We start from the raw sequence: 22,004 nt of genomic DNA, 5'->3' as shown, positions 1-22,004 counted from the left end.
TCATCAAAAGGAGGGAAGTGCAGAATGGAATTTCTAATTCAAATGGACTCTAGACTTTCTGGAGCCGTGAAGGCTGGATGAACCCCTGAAACTATTGCCCTGAGATAATCTTTAAACAGTAAACCAAAAATATTCCCTGAAGTCATCTTAAAACCGAAGAATAGCTTAACTAGGAAAAAAGGTCTGTCTTGAGCATTAAGGAGCCCTAGTGGCACAGTGGAAACCCTGGTGGCATAGTGGTTAAGTGCTACGGCTGCTAACCAAAGGGCCAGCAGTTCGAATCAGCCAGGAGCTCCTGGGAAACTCCATGGGGCAGTTCTCCTTTGTTCTATAGGGTTGCTATGAGTCGGAATCAACTTGACGGCACTGAGTTTTTTTGGGTTAGTGAGACAGTGGTTAAACGATCAGCTGCTAACTAAAAGGTCGGCAGTTCAAATCCACCAGCCACTCCTTAGAAACCCTATGGGGCAGTCCTGTTCTGTCCTACAGGGTCACTATGAGTTGGAATCAACTGGAAGGCAATGGCTTTTTTGGAGGGGGTGGGGTGGGGTTGAGAATTATACTCTTTTTTTTTTTTTTTTAAATCATGCTTTAGGTGAAAGCTTACAGCTCAAGTTAATTTCTCATACAAAAACTTATACACATTGTTATGTGACATTAGTTGCAATCTCTGTTGTTTGACAGCATACTCCCCCTTTCCACTCTGAGTTTCTTGTGCCCATCGAACCAGTTGCTGTCCATTCCTGCCTTTTCATCCTGTCTCCAGATAGAAGTGCCCATTTGGTCTCGTGTGTCTGCTTGAACTAAGAAGCATGTTTTTCAGGATGATTATTTTATGTTTTATAGTCCACTCTGATCTTTGTCTGAAGAGTGGGCTTGGAAATGGTTTTAGTTCTGGGTTAACAGAGCTTCCAGGAGCCATGGCTTCGGGGGTTCCTCCAGCCTCAGTCAGACCATTAAGTCTGGTCTTACTAGGTGAATTTGAGTTCTGAACCACAGTTTTGCATTATGCTTTTTTATGAGCTGTCCATATGGTATCAGATTGTCAACCCCATTGTCATTGACTGGATTCCAACTCATAGTGACCCTATAGGACAGAGTAGAACTGCTCTGTAGGATTTCCAAGGAGTGGCTAGTGGATTCAAAATGCCGACCTTTTGGGTAGCAGACGATCTCTTAATCACTGCGCCACCAGGGCTCCAAATTGACAACAGCAACTCAGAAGATAAGATGGGATCCTTAGGGGGCAGTGTGTTTACGTTAATGAGTGAGGAACAACTCAGAGAAGGAGGGCGAGAATGTTGCACCACTGAAAGAGTGTAATCAATGTCAGTAAATTGTACATGTGGAAACGGTTGAATTGACGTGTGTTCTGCTGTGTCTATTCTCAACAACAACAAAATAAAATTTAGAGAAGAAGAAATTTCCTTGCTATTATTTCTAGCTCGCTGAGTTTTTATCTTGAATGAACATTGAATTTTATCAGCCACCTCTTCCACATCTATTGAGGAAATCATATGATTTTTTTCTTTCTTTGATTAATGTGATGAATTATATTGATTTTTGTCTAATATAAACCAACATGGTATTCCTAATACAAACCTAACTTTATCATGATATTTTACCCTTTTTAAGTGTGGCTAGTTTCAGTTTGCTAAAATTTTGTTCAGAATTTCTGCACCTGTGTTGAGAAGTGAGATTGCCCTGTGATTTCCATTCTCTTTCTGTCCTTAATCTGGTTTTGGTTGTGCTAATTAGTGTACCTTGTTTTTCTCTTTTCTCTCAATGAATTTGTATGAGGTTGCAATTAATTCTTCCTTGAATATTGGATAGAATTTGCCAGCAAAGCTGCCCAGGCCTAGGGCTTTCTTTGAGGGAGGATTTTCATCTGATTTAATTTATTTTATTTAGTGGTCATAGGACTGTTGTGTGCCGTCAAGTCAATTCCAGCTCATAGCAACCCTGTGTGACAGAGTAGAACTGCCTCTTAGGGTTTCCGAGATTGCCATCTTTGCAGGAGTAGATTGCCAGGTCTTTTCTCCCATGGAGCAGCTGGTGGGTTCGAACTGCTGACCTTTGGCTTAGCAGCCAAGTGCTTAACCATTGTGCATCCAGGGCTCCTTTATAAGACTGTAGAAGGTTTCTTTTCTTTTTGAGTCAATGGTAGTAAATTTTATTTTTCAGGGAAGTTGAACAGTTAAAGTTATTCATATTCTTGTTCTACAGAGTCTATATTAATATTACCCTTTTCATTTCTGTTATTACCTTCTTAATCAGCCTCATGAGAGGTTTATTAATTTTATCTGACTTTTGGCTTTATTGAACTTCTCTATTATGTTTTGTTTTCTGTTTCATTGATTTCTGTTATTGACTGCAGTTTCCTTCTAAGTACTTTCTTTGGTTAACTTTAAAAGGAATAGTAAAATTAATTGAGATAGATGCTCATTAAATTTTATTCTTTCTCCTAATATATGCAGATAAAAAAAAATAGAGCCCATTAATTTGCAGTATTTCTTTTAATACAGTACACGTGGACAAGGCTATAAATTATCAAGTATACCCATTGGCTATACCCATTAGTTTTAATTTGCAATATTTTTGTCATCACTTAGTTCAGAATATTTTCTGCTTTCCACGATTTCTTTATATGTCAGAATTCTTCACATCTACCCCTCTTCTGCTTTAATTATAGCCTGCAAGGAAGGAGTTAACTATCTGCAGTGGCCTACTGATTGTATATCAAAACTTAGGATTTAACTCTTAGGCCTGATTCCTATGGTCATGTCTGTTACTCAGCTCCTATAGTAGTCAGTTATGAAGAAGGATCATATCATTTGCTGGATTTTCCACACTTTATGCAAATGAATAAAATAAATAAAATTAGCATTTAGTTCTGCTCTTTTCTGAGTCACTTCTTATCTGTACCGTTGTTCATATGGCACTTGACAAGAGGGTAATGAGAAGATAAAAGGCTATGCCCTAGACTTGTTCCATTTCTTTACAGGCTGGATTTTCCACAGGTTCTAGCCCTCTCCCTTCATTTATGGCAAGTTGTGCCCTTTACACCCTGTTCTTAGGGACCACGGGATCATCCGAACTCTGGATTTACCCATCTACGTCACACGGGTGAAGGGCAACAATGTATATTGCCTAGACAGGGAGTGTCGTCCTCGGGTACTCACCATTGATCCCACTGAGTTCAAGTTCAAATTGGCCCTGATCAACAGGAAATATGATGAGGTATGAAGTGTGGAAGCATGCCAGGAGTATTGAGAGGGGCAGCACTTGCTTTTTTTTTTTCCTCAGTGATCTCTACTCACTGCCCTACCGCAAATTTCTAGGTGCTGCACATGGTGAGGAATGCCAAACTGGTAGGCCAGTCCATCATTGCTTATCTCCAGAAGAAGGGCTATCCTGAAGTGGCACTGCACTTCGTCAAGGATGAGAAAACTCGCTTTAGCCTGGCACTGGAGTGTGGAAACATTGAGGTGAGAGAAATATGGTCACAAGCCCTGTGTTGTTTTGAGAGTGATTAGGGTGTCATTGAGAAGGCATTATCCTGAGCTTGCTTCTTTAGCCAGTATAATAGAATTTGAAATTTTTTAGATTGTTAAATTGTGCCATTTTCTTGTTACTTTGTCTAACTCTGCCTTTTCTGTCTTTGCTTTGCCACAGTGTTTCCACTACTGTTAGTGATGAATGGATTCAGTAACTTCTGAGATAGAAGAAAGATATCATGGAATTTGAAAAATTCCATTTACTTCCTTGCCACTTGATCTTGCTGACTACTTAGGTGGTGGGGTACTTATTCATTGGGGTCCGGCCGGAGTCTATAGGCATTACTTTTAAATGGGGAGAGGGCTTCCTAAAATTAAATTTCTAGTTCTGAACACCCTTCTTTCACTATTTCTTCCATCTTTCCTAAAACTTCTTTGGATTTTCAAACCTGGCAAGTAGGAAATAAGGTAGCTAAGCAAGAACTGACCCTGTGGAATTTTTTTTTAGGAGGTAATATTGTAGTAGTAGTAAATTTTTGAGGTAGAGGATAATGTGATATGATTCTTCTATTCATGGATCTAAAGTGACTTTTTATATATTCTTTTATTAATTTTAATTTTACATATTTTTATTTTATTTTTTAACTTTTTTATTGTGTTTTTTGGTGAAAGCTTATAAAGCAAACTAGTTTCCCATTCAATAGTTTGTACATAAAGGGTTCCATGACATTGGTTACATTCCCCACAATGTGCCAGCACTCTCCCCATTTTTACCTTGGTTTTTCTACCCCTTCCTGCCTTCTCATCTTTGCTTTTGGGCAAATGTTGTCCATTTGATCTCGTGTAATTGATTGTTCTAAGGAACATGTTCCTCTTGGGTATTACTGTTTATTGTATTTTATTGTTTGGCTGAAAGGTGGTTTCTGGGAATGGCTTCAGTTCCAGATCAGAAGGGTGTCTTAGGGACATAGTCTTGGGGATTCCTCCAGTCTCTGTTAGACGAGTAAGTCTGCTCATTTTTGTGAATTTGATTTTTTATTCTACATTTTTCTCCTACTCTGTCCAGGACCCTCTGTCGTGATCCCAGCCAGAGCAGTCTATAGTGGTAACTGAACACCACCTAGTTCTTCTGGTCTAGGGGTTGTGTAGGCTGTGGTTTCATGTGGTCCATTAGTCATTTGGACTAATTGCTCCCTTGAGTCTTTGGTTTTCTTCACTCTCCTTTGCTCTGGATGGGAAGAGACCAATACTTGTATTTCAAATGACTGCTCGCAAGCTTTTAAAACCCCAGATGCTAATCACTAAAGTAGCATGCTGAACATTGTTGTTATGTACAGTGTTGTGCCAATTGACGTAGATGTCCCTGGAGAGTATGGTTCTTTGCCTTCTTATCTAGGAACCTCAAGGTTTTGGGTTATGTCTAAGAAGTTTCCATGACTGTGCCTCTTGTGTGCTCTATTGCCTGTGCTAATATACATGCAGCACCTACAATTATGTATGTAGAAATATCCACAGTCAAACTGATATCTGCATGTGGGTGTGCTCCCTTACACCCTCCCACACACCTTTATCATACCTATCTACCTATGTATCCATTTCTAGATTGTTGTTTGTTAATACTGTTGTTGCAGGATTGTATGTCATAGTAATTATAGCAGTTGCCCTTTATTCTTGAGCTTCTCTCAGTGTGTTTCTTTGCCTTGGTCGTGTTGTGCTGACTTCTCCCATATTGTGTATTACCTTTCCCTTCACCATTATTGGAAATCCTGGTGGTGTAGTGGTTAAGTGCTACGGCTGCTAACCAAAAGGTCAGCGGTTTGAATCCACCAGGCATTCCTTGAAAATTCTATCAGGCAGTCCTACTCTGTCCTATAGGGTCACTATGAGTCGGAATCAACTTGACGGCAACAGGTTTGGTTTGGTTTTTCACTGTTATTAACACATGTCTTCTGTCTAGTTAGTAGTTTTCCCTCCCTGCCCTTCCCATCCTAGGTAACCATCAAAGAATTTTTTTTTCTGTTTGTAAACCTTTTCTTGTTTTTTTGTAATAGTGGTCTCATATAATATTTCTCTTTTTGTGATTGACTTATTTCACACAGTGTATTGTCCTCCAAATTCATCCATATTGTGAGATGTTTTGTGGATTCGTCCTTATTCTTTATCATTGCATAGTAGTAGTCCATAGTGTGTGTACCACAGTTTGTTTATTCATCCATCCATTGGTGGGCACTTAGGTTGTTTGCATCTTTTTGCTATTGTGACTAAAGCTGTAATGAACATGGGTATGCACATGTCTTTTCATGGCACCGCTCTTATTTCTTTAGGGTATGATACCTAGGAGTGGGATTGCTAGATCATATGGTAATTCTATTTCTAGATTTTTAAGGAATCGCCTTATCTTTTCCATAGTGGTTGTACCATTTTACATTCCTGCAATCAGCGTATAAGAGTTTAGCCTCCCCAGCCTCGCCAACAATTTTTTTAAATTAGTACCGGTGTTGTCGAAGTGAGATGTTCTCTCATTGTAGTTTTGATTTGGATCTCTCTAATGGCTTATTGAGCTCTGGTGGTGCAGTGGTTAAGAGCTTGACTATTAACCAAAAGGTCAGCAGTTTGAATCCACCAGCTACTCCTTGGAAACCATATGGGACAGTTCTATTCTGTGCTTTAGGGTTGCTATGAGTCAGAATCGACTCCATAGCAATGGTTTTGTTTTGTTTTAATGGCTAATGAACATGAGCATTTCTTCATGCGTTTGTTCGCTGCTTGAATGTCTTCTTTGGTGAAGTGTATTCTTATATCCTTTGCCCATTTTTTAATTGAATTATTTGTCTTTTTGTTGTTGAGGTATTGAAGTTTTATATGAATTTTAGAGATTAGACTGTTGTTGGATGGTTTATAGCCAAAATTTTTTTCCCAGTCCATAGGTTCTCTTTTTATTCTTTTGGCAAAGTCTTTTGATGAGCATGAGTGTCTAATTTTTAGAAGGTCACAGTCTTCTGCCGTTTGTGCATTTTTAGTTATGTTTGGTATTCTATTTACACCATATAGTAGGGCCCCTAGCATTGTCCCTATTTTTTACTTCCATAATCTTTATAGTTTTATAGGTCTTTGGTTGATTTTGAGTTAGTTTTGGTATATGGTGTGAGATATTGGTCCTATTTTCATTTTTCTACAGATAGACATCCAGCTTTGCCAGCACCATTTGTTAAAGAGACTGTCACTTCCCCTTTTAATGGACTTTGACCCATTCTTGAAGATGAGCTTTCCATACTTGAATGGATTTACATCTGGGGTCTTAATTCTGTTCCATTGGTCTGTGTCTGTCGTACCAGTACCAGGCTGTTCCTTTGTTTTTAGATCATACTTTAGATGAAGGTTTACAGAACAAACTAGCTTCTCATTAAACAGTTACTACAGATATTATTTTATGACATTGGTTAACAGCCCCATGACACGTCAACACTCTCGCTTCTCGACCTTGGGTTCCCTGTTATTAGCCCTCCTGCCTTCTAGTCCTTGCCCCTGGGCTGGTGTGCCCCTTTAGTTTCATTTTGTTTTATGGACCTGTCCAACCTTTGGATGGAGGGTGACCCTCAGGAGTGACTTCATTACTGAGCTAAAAGGGTGTCCAGGGGCCATACTTTTGAATTTCTCCAGTCTCTGTCAGGCCAGTAATTCTGGTCTTTTTTCGTGAGTTAAAATTTTGTTCTATATTTTTCTCCAGCTCTGTCCAGGACACTCTATTATGATCCCTGTCAGGGCAGTCAGTGTGGTAGCTGAGCGCCATCTAGTTGTACTGGACTCAGACTGGTGGAGGCCATGGTAACTGTGGTCCATTAGTCCTTTGGACTACCAGGCTGTTTTGACTACCGTGACCATACAGTAGGTTCTCAGATCAGGTAGTGTGAGGCCTCCTACTTTGTTGTAATTCTTTAATAATGGTTTACTTATCTGGGGCCTCTTTGCTGTCCATATGAAATTGGTGATTAGTTTTTCTATCTCATTAAAGGATGCTGTTGGAATTTGGATCAGGATTGCATTATATCTATAGATTGCTTTGGGTAGCATTGACGTTTTTACAATGTTAAGTCTTCTTGTCCTTGAGCATGGTATATTTTCTCATATATGTTAGGTCTCTTGCAATAGTGTTTTGTAGTTTGTAAATGTCTTTTACATCTCTGGTTAGATTTATTCCTAAGTGTTTTATCTTTTGGGGAGCTATTATAAATGGTATTGTTTTTCTGATTTCCCTTTTAAAGTTCTCATTGTTGATGTACAGGAATCCAACTGATTTTTGTATGTTGACCATATATCGTCCTACCTTGCTGAATTCCTCTATTAGTTCCAGTAGCTTTCTGGTGGAATCTTTGGGATTTTCTGTGTATAGGATCACATAATCTGCGAATAGGAATAGTTGTACTTCTTCCTTACCAATTTGAATGCGCTTTATTTCCTTTTCTTGCCTTATTGATCTAGCTAGGACTTTCAGCACAGTGTTGAATAAGTATTGACAAAGGGCATCATTGCCTGGTTCCCATTGTCAAGTGAATGCTTTTAGCTTGTCTCTGTTGAGAATGTAAGCTGTTGGTTTTGTAGAAACGGTGTTTATTATGTTGTGGAATTTCCCTTGTATTCCTATTTTGCTGAGAGTTTTTATCAGAAATGGGTGTGATACTTACTCAGTGCCTTTTTTGTGTCGATTGAGAGGATCATGTGATTCTTTTCTTTTGTTTTATTTATGTGGTGAATAACGTTCATTGATTTTTGAATGTCAAACCATCCTTGCATACCTGGTCATGATGCATTATTTTTTTTTAGATGCTGTTGAATTCTGTTGGTTAGAATCTTTTTGAGAAGTTCTGCTTCTATATTCATGAGGTACATTGATCTGTAGTTTTCTTTTTTTGTTGTTGTTGTGGTGGTGTCTTTGCCTGGCTTTGGTATCAGGGTTATACTGGCTTCACAGAATGAATTCAGAGTATTCCTTCCTTCTCTATGCTCCGAAATAGTTTGAGCACTCTTGGTGTGAGATCGTTTCTGAGTGTTTGGCAGAATTCTCTGTGAAGCCGTTTGGGCCAGGATTTTTTTGTTGTTGTTGTTATGGGTCTGTTCAATATTTCTACCTCAGTTTGTGTTAGTTCAGAGTAGGTAGTGTGTTTCTAGAAATTTGCCCATTTCCTCTAGGTTTTCAAGTTTGTTGGAGTACAGTTTTTCATAGTATTCTGTTATGGTCCTTTTTATTTCAATTGGTTCCATTGTAATGTCACCCAGCTCATTCATTATTTGAATTATTTGCTTCTTCTGCTTTTCTTTTGTCAATTTGGTGAGTACTTTGTTGATTTTATCGATCTTTTCAAAGAACTAATATCTGGTCTTATTGATTCTTACTATTGGTTTCCTGTTCGTTGTTTCATTTATTTATGCTCTAATCTTTATTATTTCCATCCTTCTGGTGACTGTGGGCTTCTTTTGTTGCTCTGTTTCTGTTTGTTCAAGTTGTAGGTTTAATGTTTTGATTTTGGCCCTTTTTTGGTGTGTGCGTTTATTGCTATAAATTGACCTCTGAGCTTTTGCTGTGTGTCAAAGGTTTTTGTATGTTGTATTTTCAATCCTGTTTAATTCTAGGAATTTTTTATTTCATCTTTGATTTCTTCTGTTACCCAGTGGTTTTTAAGCAAGATGTTATTCCGTTTCCATGTACTTGATTTTTTTTTTTTCCCTCAATGATCCTGTTACTGATTTCTGCCTTTATATCGTTATGACCAGAGAAAAGTCTTTGTGTTATTTTGATGGTCTGGATTTTATGGAGGCTTGCTCTGTGGCCTAAATTGTGGTCTATTCTGGGGAATGATCCATGTGTGTTGGAAAAGAATGTATACTTTGCTGTCGTTGGTGCAGTGTTATGTATGTCTGTTAGGTCAAGTTGGCTGATTGTGGCCTCTAGATCTTCTGTATCTTTGACTTTCTGTCTAGTTGTTCTGTCTTTCAGTGGAAGTGGTGATTTGAAGTCCCCTACTATTATTGTGGAACTGTCTATTCCTATTAGAGTGCTGTTAGGTTTTTTTTTTAATGTATTTTGGAACCCTGTCATTGGGTGCATATATTTATTGTGTTCATGTCCTCTTGGTGGATTGACCCTTTAATTCTCCCTTACGTTTTGTGGTGAATTTTGCTTAAAGCCTATTTTATCAGAGATTAATATTGCCACTCCTGCTTCTTTTGGTTATTGTTTGCTTCATGTATTTTCTTTCAGTTCTTTGGGTTTCAGTTCTTTCAGTTTCTTGTATTTGTGTCTAAGGTATATCTCTTGTAGACAGCATATTGATGGGTCGTGTTGTTTTAATCCATTCTGCCACTCTGTCTCTCTACTGGTGCATTTAAAGCATTTACATTCAGTGTGATTATCGATAGGTATGAATTTGTGTGTGTGTGTGTAGTGTTGACAGTTTCTTCGTTCCACTTAATTTCTGTGTTGAGTTCTTTGTGAATTTTCTTTTCTTTTATTGTTCTTGATTTTGTGTTTACTGAGTCTCTGTTTTTTTGTTTTGTCTTTTTTTAATTTTGATGAGTAGATGTGTTAACTTTCTTTGTGTTTACCTTGAAATTTACCTTTACCTTCCTAAGTTTAAAGCAGTCTTTTATTTCTTGATATCTCCTTGACTTCCTTTCCATATGAAAGTTCTATAACTACACTACTTATAACTCCTTTTTGTTTTGGTGTCGTCATTTACAGATTGACTTCTCCAGTTCCCTGTTTTCAGTCTCTTAGCTTTTTTTTTTATTTTTAAGAATTATTTTTCTGAGTTGATATCTGGCTGATGCTGCCCTGTGTCTTAGTCTCAGGTTGTTGTGTGATGTTTTTGGTTTTCTGTCTGGAGGACTTCCTTTAATATTTCTTGTAAGTTTGGTCTGGTTTTTGCAAATTCCCTTAATTTTTGTTTATTTGGAAATGTCTTAATGTCGCCATCGTATTTAATCGACTCGGCGGCACTGGGTATATAATTTTTGGTTGGCAATTTTTTTCTGTTAAGATTTTATATATGTTATCCCATTGCCTTCTTGCCTGCATGGTTTCTGCCAGTAAGCATAGTTTAGTCTTAATTGGTTCCCCTTTGTACGTGACCTTTTGTTTTTCCTGAGCTGCTCCAAGGATTCTTTCATTGTCTTTGGTTTTGCCAAATTTGATTATGATATGTTTTGGTGACTTTCTTTTGGAATCTATCCTGTATGGGGTTCATCGAGCTTCTTGGATGTATATATTCTTATCTTTCATGATATTAGGGTAGTTTTCTACTAGCAAATCTTTAACAAATCTTTCTGTATGTGGGGTTTTTTTTTTTTTGTTTTTTAAATCCTCCTGGAGTTCTGATCACAGGTAAAATTTTTCTCTTGATAATGTCCCACATAATTCTTAGGCTTTCTTCATTCTTTTTCCTGATTTTTCTGTAAATAAATTGGTGTCAAGGGTTTTGTGCTCTATTTTGCTGATTCTGTCTCCCATTGATTCAGTTCTGCATCTGTGTCCTTCTATTGATTTGTAAAGTGACTTTTTATTGAGAGGATTTTTAATAGACTGAATTAGACTAAAAGCAAAGAGTGATTGAAAGTTTAGGGAATTCCTTGGGAGTTTTATTTAGAGGCAATTGCTGTGACTTCAGAACTCCTGGTTTTGAGTCATAGTATCTTCCAACCTGTTAACTCTGATCCTGGGTATTTTTTAGATTGCTCTGGAAGCTGCCAAAGCACTGGATGATAAAAACTGCTGGGAAAAGCTGGGAGAAGTGGCCCTACTACAGGGGAACCACCAGATTGTTGAAATGTGCTACCAGCGCACGAAAAATTTTGACAAACTTTCCTTCCTGTACCTTATTACCGGCAACCTAGAGAAACTTCGCAAAATGATGAAGATTGGTGAGGCCTCTGAAACAAAGGATGGGAAAAGAGAGATCCTTAGGGGAAGGAGGGAGGTGAATAGAAGAAAGAGCTTAAGAGAGAAGACATAACTGGTTGTCTCTTATTGACTTCGTACAGCTGAGATTCGAAAGGACATGAGCGGTCATTATCAGAACGCCCTGTACCTGGGCGATGTGTCAGAGCGAGTGCGGATCCTGAAGAATTGTGGGCAGAGTGAGTATCTAATCAGGATTGACCAGCCTCTTTGGGGCCTTAGGTAGTGTTTTTCTCTTCATGTTGAGTTTTTCATGTGTAGTGGTAAAGGATTTTCCTTGTGCATTGTTTTCAAGAGAGCACGTTCCTGCCGTGCTCAGAAGACTTTCTTTAAAGCCAAATGGTGGTGCTGCCGGAATATTCAGTCTTGCCAAGACTCTTTAGGAAAATAGTTAATGGTTATGGTAGATAGGAAATTTTATAAGGTCCTGGAGCAGATGATCTAGTAAATGTAGTTGGTTAGGTGCCATTCTAATTTTATTCCTTTACTTCAAATCTGGAGGTTTCACTCATTTACTCATTTATTCATTTATGTATTCTAGGGATATTTTTTGAGAATCCACTAAATATCATGCATTATACTAGCATATGAGATATATCAGGGAACAAGAAAGGTGAAAGATGTGGTTTGGCCTGAGGTGCTAGCATGTGGAGCTGAGCAATGGATATATTTTGAAGGTAGAGTCAACATAATTTATTGAAGGACTGGATGTGTAATGTGAAAGAGAAGTCAAGGATGATTCCAAGGTTCTCATCAACACTGATGATAGAACTTAAGGATAAGCACCTGTAATAGTTTTCTGTTACTGTGAACAAATTACCCCAAAACTTAGTGACTTTAGAACAACAAACGTATATTATCTCACAGTTTTGGGAATGGCTTAGCTGGGTGCCTCTGCCTCATTGTCTCTCATAAGACTGTAGTCAAAGTGTTGGTTGGGGCCACAGTCATCTCAAAGCTCACCTGAGTGAAGATCCACTTCTAAGCCCCTTCACATGGCTGTTGGCAGGCCTCAGGTCCTCACTGGCTTTGGCTGGGAGACATTAGCTTCTTGCCATGTGGACCTCTCCATAGGACAGTTTACAACATGGCAGCTGTTTTCCCTTAGAGTAAATGAGCAAGAGAATGTACTGAAGATGGAAGCCATAGTCTTTGTAAGTTAATCTTGGGAGTCACATCCTACCACTTCTACCATATTCTATTCATTACAAGCTAGTCTGTAAGTCCAGCCTGTACTCATGGAGAGGAGATAATGCAAGGACATGAATGCCAGGAGGCAGGGATCACTCAGAGGCTGCCTATCACAGCAGCATTCTCTTGGAAATGTATCTGCCTATGCCACAAAGTCTGTTTTCTCTGCAGAGTCACTAGCGTATCTCACAGCGGCTACCCATGGCTTAGATGAAGAAGCTGAGAGCCTGAAGGAGACATTTGATCCAGAGAAGGAGACAGTGAGTCTTTGCTTACATGAGTGTCTCTGATTGTGGGAGTGTCTCTGATTGTGGGAGTGACTCAGATCTTGGGACAGTTTCACCCTCCCACCTGGTTACTGGGAAAGGCAGAGAAACAAAAGAGATCAAAAGAAGGTCCATAATCTTCCTCTACATGAATCCTAGGAGCTGTTTACTTTTACCCTCATTTCTTCTTCTACCTTTCAGATCCCAGACATCGACCCTAATGCTAAGCTGCTCCAGCCACCTGCACCTATCATGCCATTGGATACCAATTGGCCGCTGTTGACTGTGTCCAAAGGATTCTTTGAAGGCTCCATTGCCAGCAAAGGTGAGTACCCATTTCTCTCATAGCTTTGTTGTTGTTGTTGTTGTTTTTGTGATTTGTTTTTGGATGAACTGTCCCATTGGGTACCATTAGCTTTTCACTTCATCTGTCTTTTTCTCTGTGTGAAGCCTCATGGAGCACTGACATGTCAACGAGTCATGGCACAGTCCTTTAAAAACTAAATAATAGCATTTTGAAATCGTTAAAGAAAATTTGGAGCAGGGGGAAATAGAGGGGACAGCCTCTTAGTCCATGCCTCTAACCACCACTGTTAACATTTTGGTGCACTTCCTTAGGTTTTACCATAGATGTAGTCATACTCTGCATTCAGTGTTTTATCACTCATGGCATTCAGTCTTACGGTGCAAATTCAGCTGCCACAAATGATGCGTGCTACCACCGTCCACCACCTCCTGTTTTCCTCTCGTCCTGTTTTCTTGGATATGTCTACTAGTTATTTCTCCTAAGTAAGGGCCTACACAGACCCTCGGGGATTTTAGTCCCAGTCTTGCTCTTCCCTCCGTCCCCTCCCACCTACCTGTGTCCTCATGCCCTGTGTACTCCACCCCACCACACACACAGAAACCTGAATCCATAGAAGTCAAGAAAAGCAGGGGTGGGGGGTGTTGGTGGGGGTGGGGAGACAGTCTTTTTCTGATGTTTTTTTTGGCCAAGCACCTTAAATATAGCTGCCCTTCTAGTATAATTATTATTTACATTTCCTCCTCCAACACCACCCTTTTTTAAATACCTAACTTGTCTTTTTATCAGTGGTTTAGTCATTTCAGTTTTATTGTATCTGAGCCTTATTTATGATAAACCAAAACCAAACCCATTGCCATCGAGTCAATTCCAACTCATAGCGACCCTACAGGACAGAGTAGACCTGCCCCGTAGAGTTTCCAAGGAGTGCCTGGCGGATTTGAACTGCCGACCTCTTCTGATAAGCCACCTTTCATCTTTCTTTGGGACTAGATGAAGTAGAGCTAACAAGTAAACGGTTGAATGATAAGTGATAAAGTATTGAGGGCTCTCTCAATAAGAGATCTTTTAGAAGTTTCTTCCTAACCTCCTTAGACCAAAAAAAAAAAAAAAAAAATCTACCAACTGTAACCCAACATCTTGATTTGAGGGTGGGTTTCCCTTCTGACCCAACTAGAGTCTTTTCCAGTATGGTACATGTACAGAAAGATAAAAGGTGGCAGGGAGCTTTTATCTTCCTTCCCTTCTCAAAAACCTGAAATTAGTCTCAGAGAACTGTGAAAGGATAAAAAGATTAGAAATGAAACCTAGAAAGAAGTCAGATTTAATGAAGGTGGGGAAGGAGTAGATATACTGTATACTTGTAGATTCCAAGCCTTTGCTACTATTTTATTTTATTTCACTTATTGTAAGCATTATCCCATTTAATCCCCGCAAGTAAGGCAAGTAATTTGTCCCAAGTCCCCCCAGCTAGTGAATGGTAGAGCTAGATCAAACCCAGTTTTGCATGACTCCAAAGCATTAAACCATGAATTATAATCAAGAAAGGATTAGAAGGACTTTTAGCGAAAACTGGATAATGTGTTAAAGTTGCAAAGCATTTTTAAAAAGGATGCTAATTAATGTTTTTCATAGACGCAGTATGATGCTGACAAAACTATTAGAGTTAATCTTAGATGATCCAAATCTGAGTTGCAGATTTATTGCTTTACCAGCTGAATTTCCTTGGACAACTTCCTTAATTTCATGGTAATACTACCTGCTCAGTCAGCTTCTGTAGGTGGTGGTTGTGGAAATGAAATAATATGTTAATGACAACTTATATAACTTGTAATACACTCCGTCAGTGTGTGGTGGTAAGATGATCTTGAGAACTAAGTAGAAGACAGTGGACCACTGTAGCGATGATAGCTTAGGAAAGACATCAGAAAAAAATTCCAAGAGGTAGTAGCTAAAAGCTGGGGCATCAAAGATGGTTTAAGAGCTGATTTTGAGTAGTAGGAAAGACATTTGCTTCCATTTCACTTCTATTTGTGAAACTACTTCAAGTTAGCATAATAAAAGCTTCCCAGAGTTCCAAGCGTCAGGCCCACTTACACATGCACAGCACAAAAATAAATAATAAAAACAGTGGGCATTACCTTGGCACCTTTGAAAGGATACGACTTGCCTGCTGAGAAGGCTATATCTCAGACTTGCCTGGGATAACCAGTTCCTCTCCGTTTCCTCCCTCTGTAGGGAAGGGGGGAGCCCTGGCTGCTGACATTGACATTGACACTGTTGGTACTGAGGGCTGGGGAGAGGATGCAGAGCTGCAGCTGGATGAAGGTAAGCGTGCGGCTCTCTAGGGCTGTTCTTGCGAGATGGACTCCGTGGATGGGGACTGGGTTGTAGGGCAGCTCTTCCAGATCCTGGGAGTCAACAAGAATCCCAAGAGTTTGCTTTCTTTTGGCTAAGATTGTGTCACTGTCCAAAGCTGTTTTGAATCTGAATTTTCCTTACAGATGGGTTTGTGGAGGCCACAGAAGGTTTGGGGGATGATGGCAAAGGACAGGAAGAAGGAGGTGGTTGGGATGTAGAAGAGGATCTGGACCTTCCCCCTGAGCTGGTATGTGGAATTCTTAGCCTTGTGAGCTCTCCCTTTCTTCTCCCTTTAGAAGTAGGTAGCCTTACCTACACCCCCCACCTCCTACCAATATCTTGAGGCCCCTAATAGGGAGGGGACCTAGACCCTCTTTCTAATCTCGTGCTTATCTCCTGTTGTAAAGAAGGAAAAACAAGTTAGGGTTAGTGGCCTTTTCACCTCCACGTATCCTGAGTTACCCAGAGAGGAAGGGATCTAGGACCTACCTCTATTATGATGCTTATCTCCCATTGAAAAAATAAGACTACATAGCTACAGTAGTCAAAATAGCCTGGTATGACAATAGACACATAGACCAATGGAAGAGAATTGAGAATCCAGAAATAAACCCACAAATTTACAGTCAGCTGACTTTTGACAAGGGTGCTAAGTCTGTTAGATGGGGAAAGAGTCTCGACAATAAATGCTGGGAAAATTGGATTTCCACATGCAGAAAAATGAAGTAGGACCCATGCCTCACACCCTGCACAAAAACAAATTCAGAACGGATTAAGGACCTAAATGTGCAAACTAAAACCATAAAATTCTTAGAAGAAAAAGCAGGGACAATGCTGCCAGGCCTAACTTTTCATAGTGGATTATCTAATATAGTCACAAAACCACAAAGAGCAAAAGACAAAATAAATAAATGGAACTTCATAAAAATTAAAAACTTTTGTTCACCAAAAGACTTTACCAAAAAGGCAAAGACAAGCTACCGAGTGGGAGAATATCTTCAGAAAACATATATCTGACAAGAATCTAATAACTATATATATAATTTTGACAAGTTAAAAAGACAAATAACCTAATCATAAAATGGGCAAAGAATGTGAATAGACGTTTCACCAAAGAGGATGTTCAGATGGCCACCAAACACATGAAAAGATGCTCAGTGTCATTAGTCATCAGAGAAATGCAAATCAAAACCACAATGAGATAACCATTCCACTCCTACTAGGGTGGCTAAGATTAAAAAAAAAAAAAAAAGTCCTTGTAAGCATGTGGAGAAATTAGAACCCTCATCCATTGCTGGTGACAATGCAAAATGGGATAGCCATTATGGAAAACAATGTGGCAGTTCCTCAAATAACTAAAAATAGAACTTCCATACCCATTGTCTTTGAGTCAGTTCTGATTGTAGCGGCCTATGGGACACAGCAGAACTGCCCCACAGGATTTCCACAGAGTGGCTGGTGGATTCCAACTGCCGGCCTTTTGATTAGCAGCTGAACTCTTGACCACTGCACCACCAGGTCTCCAGACCAGATGACCCAGCAATTCTACCGCTAGGCATATACTCAAAAGACTTCAAAGCAGAGGCTCAGAGACTTGTACACCAGTGTTCATTGCAGCACTATTCACAACAGCCAAAAGGTGGAAGTAACCTAAAGGCCCATCAGCAGATGAATGGATAAACAAAATGTGGTACATACATACAAAGGAATACTACTTAGTCAGTAGGAGAAATGAAATCCTGATACATGCTACAGTATGAATGGAGCTTCAAGACATGCTGAGTGAAATAAGTAATCACAAAAGGACAAAATTGTATGACTCACTTCTATAAAAAGACAAAAAGGCAAATGTATAGAGGACAAAGTCTATTAGTGGTTACCAGGGGTAGGAGGCAGGGGGGAAGGGGGTGTTAAAAGTGATGGAAATATCACATGATTAAGGGTAGGGCTGCATTATTATAATTGCTGTCAATAAATTGGACACCTATAAAAAGTTGGAAAAAGAAGTTCTGTTGCCCAGCGATGTTGTAGATGGAATGGGATGATAATTTAATATACAGCATCATTTGATATAAGAGAGTTAACCTGGAAGAGGTGCATCTACGTGTTTATACTGGTAAAGGTGGTTGAAATTAACATCAAGGGCACCTGTTGTGGGGAAGATAACCCTGTTAAAGGGCAACATGCCACCTCAGAACTGTGTGTGGACGGTCACAAGCCCGGCACAGTGATTTTAATGAATCTGGAGCCACTTCTCCACCTACCTGGTCTGGTAACCCAAGCTGTGAAACTACATTATTATCCATTTCTCATCGCTGCCATAGCAGACATCTTCTCTGCTACTGCCCCTTCCTGTTTCCTTTCACTTTACCAGATTTAATGAGGCTGCATTTTATTAGCCTAGCAAACAGATAAACTGCGTCTTCTGAAACACACTAATGAATTTTCAAAAGGATGCTCTTGGCTAAAAGATGAGATTCTAGAGGACAAGTACTATTTTAGATAAGCACTGACCTAACAGTGGTCTCAGGAGTTAGGAAGCCCTGAGTTTGAATTCTGACTCTACTGGTCATTAGCTGTGTGACTTGGCAAGTTGTGCAACTTAGAGTTGTATTTCATAAAATGTGTTCATAGTTCCTACCTTCCAGATTTGTAGGGAGTCAGAGAAGAAAATGTATATAAACAGCTTAGCACTGCGGCATACCGTAAGTACTCAGTAAATGGTGCTACAAAAAAGAAAAAGAAAAATGACATAATCAGGGTTGTACCAGAGACAGCTTAGGAAAAGGCAGCAGGTTTTTTTTTGTTGAATTGGAGCTTTTGTACCTCATTTTGTTACTGGTGAGGCTGTTCCTGTTTTCAGGGTCTTCTCCCATAACTACCACCCGCCTCCACGATGGAGGCCGCGAATAAGGCAATGGGTTGTGTTTGGGATTCATCAGAACTGAGTGCTTGAACAGCTTTAAAAAATGACTCAATTTTTCGGTTTTTCCCCCTAGGACGTACCCACTGGGGCAGGTGGTGGAGCTGAGGATGGCTTCTTTGTGCCTCCCACCAAGGGAACCAGCCCAACTCAGGTAAGCAGGAAGACACAGCCCTGGGGATGAGCGTTTTTGAGCTGGCTAATACTTGATTTGTGTGTCAACAGTGTCAGCTTTCTACTGTGAGCGTACAGTAGGATAGTTTGGGAAGAGAGAGAACAAAATTTCACGTGGGCTGGCTTTTCTGCTTCTTGTTAGATCTGGTGCAATAACTCTCAGCTTCCAGTTGATCACATCCTGGCAGGCTCTTTTGAAACAGCCATGCGGGTGAGTTTCTTAAAGTGAACTTGACTCTTCCTCTTGAGTATGCCTAGCTCAGCCGAGGGTTCCAGGGAGGTGGTTAACTCGTCTTAACCAGATACACATACACAGGAGGTGTGTATTTAGCATGGAAGCCCTTGGTCTTGGCCTAAATATACTTGCCTCACAGGCCTTCCTCTTACTTGCGTTCCACTTGGCCTAGTGATCTCTGCAGGCAGGTCCTTCCAGCCGTCTTCCACACAGCCAGCTTCCTGGCTTGACGTCGGTGAGATCAGCACCCCTTCCAGAACAGACGTGTGTTTTGAACACTAAGAGCCCTGTGCTGTAATAGCAGTAATAATAATTGCAACAATGTTTACTGTGTGCCAAGCACTTTCCGAAATGCTTTATAAGTATTATTAAGCAAGGCAAATCCTATAATTAAGTATATTTTACTGGTTAGGAAACAAGCACAGAGAATTTAAATATCTTGCCCATAATCAGTTTTTAAGCGGTGGGACCAGAATCTTTGTTGCTTTCCTCTTGTTCCAGCTCCTTCATGACCAGGTTGGAGTAACCCAGTTTGCCCCCTACAAGCAATTATTTCTGCAGACATATGCCCGGGGCCGTACCACGTATCAGGCTCTGCCCTGCCTGCCCTCCATGTATGGCTACCCTAATCGCAATTGGTAAGGCCCCTTGCTCCTTGCTTCTGTCTCTTCCAAGTCATGTAGATATTTCAGAAGGTAGCCTCAAAATTTAAAATTCTCCCAGAGCTGGGGTTTCCTAGTAGGAAAAGATCTTTGGCTCACCATCTATAAGGTTTGGCTTATACCTGCTTCCATCCCATTTCCCAGCTACTTCCACAGTAGAGGGTTGGGATCACATTTGCCTGAAAACGAAGTTGAATCCTAGTTGGCTGCTTACTCTCCTCTGTCTTCTTCCTGCTTTTCCCTTGCCAGGAAAGACGCAGGGTTGAAAAATGGTGTTCCGGCTGTGGGCCTGAAGCTTAATGACCTCATCCAACGGCTGCAGCTGTGCTACCAGCTCACCACAGTTGGCAAGTTCGAGGAGGCTGTGGAAAAGTTCCGCTCCATTCTACTAAGTGTGCCACTCCTTGTTGTGGATAACAAACAGGAGATTGCAGAGGTAGGAGGGGCTAGCACTTGTCCCAGGTTTGGGTACCCCCACATTCTTGCCTCTGTACCATGACCTTCTTATACCCCTCTCTCCAGGCCCAGCAGCTCATCACCATTTGTCGTGAGTACATTGTGGGTTTGTCCATGGAAATAGAAAGGAAAAAGCTGCCCAAGGAAACTCTAGAACAGCAGAAGCGCATTTGTGAGGTAACAGCTGTGGGCCTCTGAGCACTACCGAGACATCTTCCCCTTCACCCTCTGTTAGGTCTGAATTTCATAATTCCAAACTCAGTCTGGAGAAGAGAGTGTGGGCCTGTTTCCTTGAGCGGGGCTGCATTTTTTTTTACCCTGCTTCATCATCCTATCAGTGCTCTTTATCTGGGAGAACCGTTTTATAGCCAGTCCTGGTTTTTGTTTTTTAAATGCATGTGTAGCATCTTGTAAGAGATCTGTCCCAGCTGTTTTATCAACCTGGCATGTGTTCCTCTTTCTGTCCACCAGATGGCAGCCTATTTCACTCACTCAAACCTGCAGCCTGTGCACATGATCCTGGTGCTGCGCACAGCCCTCAACCTCTTTTTCAAACTGAAGAACTTCAAGACAGCTGCCACCTTTGCTCGGCGCCTGCTGGAGCTTGGGCCCAAGCCCGAGGTGGCTCAACAGGTATTCCTTCAGTGACCCTAGGGGAACCAGATCTGTTCTTACATGGAGGGAGCAGAAACCAAGGTCCTTGCCTCTGAAACAAGGCACAACAGTCAACGAAAAAGCCACCAGAACACCATCATCTAGTTATTGACCTGATGCCTCCTTTTATTCCTAGAAACTGAATTAATAACTTACTCAGACGTGGCACCAGTGTGAGAGTCACCCGAAACATAGAGTAGCTCCACTGCATCTGAAAAAACCCCAATCTGTCCTCCAGCTTCAGATGTCCCATTCGCCACTGATCTCCACATACATGTCTTAGTTCCCTAGTGCTGCTCTCACAGAAATACCACAAGTGGGTGTCTTTAACAAACAGAAATGTATTTTCTCACAGTTTAGGAGGGTAGAGGTCTGAATTCATGATGTCAGCTCTAGGGAAAGGCTTTCTCTCTGTGTTGGCTTTGGGGAAAGGTCCTTGTCTCTTTTTAGCTTCTGTTCCTCAGTTCCTTCTCTTTTTATATCTCAAAGGTGATGGGCTTGTGATATACCCTACAGTGACATGATCCAATAACATAACATAGAAAGCCCTATTCCCAAATGGGATTACATCCACTGGTATAGGGATTTAGGATTTACAGCACATATTTTGGGGGGACACACAGTGCAATCCATAACAATATCCCATTTCTTACGCCCTCCAAATGGCAGTGGGCATGGAAGCCAGTTTTGACCCTTTCTAGGACCTGACCCTGATAATACCCAGACTCAGTAGAGTGTGGGTCTAGGTCCATGAGCCACTTTGGTACTGAGAAGGGAAAAGCTGGATATAGCAGAAATAGCGATTGTTATCCCTTTAGATCTATCCCTCCCGGGGGTGGGGCCTGTACCCATATAGTACGATTGCTAAACCACAGTGATGAGATCATTTGAGTTGTTGTGTACAGCTTTCAGCCCTCTTTAATAAAATACTCTTCCCCTGTCCTAGACCCGAAAAATCCTGTCTGCATGTGAGAAGAACCCCACGGATGCCTACCAGCTCAATTATGACATGCATAACCCCTTTGACATTTGTGCTGCATCTTATCGGCCCATCTACCGTGGAAAGCCAGTAGAGAAGTGTCCACTCAGTGGGGCCTGCTATTCCCCTGAGTTCCAGGGTCAAATCTGCAGGGTGACTACAGTAAGTACTGACCTCAAGAAATGCCTCTAGGATATTTCGGAAGAGAAAAACAAAGAAGCATGGTGGTCTTTTCTCCTGGATTTGGCCCTAGCTCCTTTAGGCAGTGATAATGGAGAAAACTAGAACTTCGCCACTACCCCATACCAATAAATAGCAAACACCTGTCTACGGTGTCCATTGCAGGGTGGA

The 22,004-nt window shown here is 40.6% G+C and overlaps 1 protein-coding gene across 2 annotated transcripts in view; it reads left to right on the top strand.

Moving 5' to 3' along the window:
- Positions 1 to 22,004, top strand: part of COPA (COPI coat complex subunit alpha) — a 63,833-nt gene that overhangs the window by 41,086 nt on the left and 743 nt on the right. For both annotated transcript variants that reach the window (XM_023554162.2, XM_003415185.4), the window contains exons 18-32: positions 3,078 to 3,240; positions 3,342 to 3,488; positions 11,222 to 11,411; positions 11,532 to 11,627; positions 12,811 to 12,899; positions 13,107 to 13,230; positions 15,448 to 15,537; positions 15,714 to 15,817; positions 18,570 to 18,647; positions 18,810 to 18,878; positions 19,404 to 19,540; positions 19,814 to 20,000; positions 20,087 to 20,197; positions 20,492 to 20,653; positions 21,621 to 21,815. In XM_023554162.2, the coding sequence (XP_023409930.1) occupies positions 3,078 to 3,240; positions 3,342 to 3,488; positions 11,222 to 11,411; positions 11,532 to 11,627; positions 12,811 to 12,899; positions 13,107 to 13,230; positions 15,448 to 15,537; positions 15,714 to 15,817; positions 18,570 to 18,647; positions 18,810 to 18,878; positions 19,404 to 19,540; positions 19,814 to 20,000; positions 20,087 to 20,197; positions 20,492 to 20,653; positions 21,621 to 21,815 (1,942 nt within the window). The remainder of the gene's footprint in view (positions 1 to 3,077; positions 3,241 to 3,341; positions 3,489 to 11,221; positions 11,412 to 11,531; positions 11,628 to 12,810; positions 12,900 to 13,106; positions 13,231 to 15,447; positions 15,538 to 15,713; positions 15,818 to 18,569; positions 18,648 to 18,809; positions 18,879 to 19,403; positions 19,541 to 19,813; positions 20,001 to 20,086; positions 20,198 to 20,491; positions 20,654 to 21,620; positions 21,816 to 22,004) is intronic.

This window comes from Loxodonta africana, chromosome 3 (assembly GCF_030014295.1).
Source record: "Loxodonta africana isolate mLoxAfr1 chromosome 3, mLoxAfr1.hap2, whole genome shotgun sequence".
Classification (NCBI taxonomy): domain Eukaryota; kingdom Metazoa; phylum Chordata; class Mammalia; order Proboscidea; family Elephantidae; genus Loxodonta; species Loxodonta africana.
Note: the sequence above shows the minus strand (reverse complement) of the source record. Positions and strands in the feature narration are given on the sequence as shown.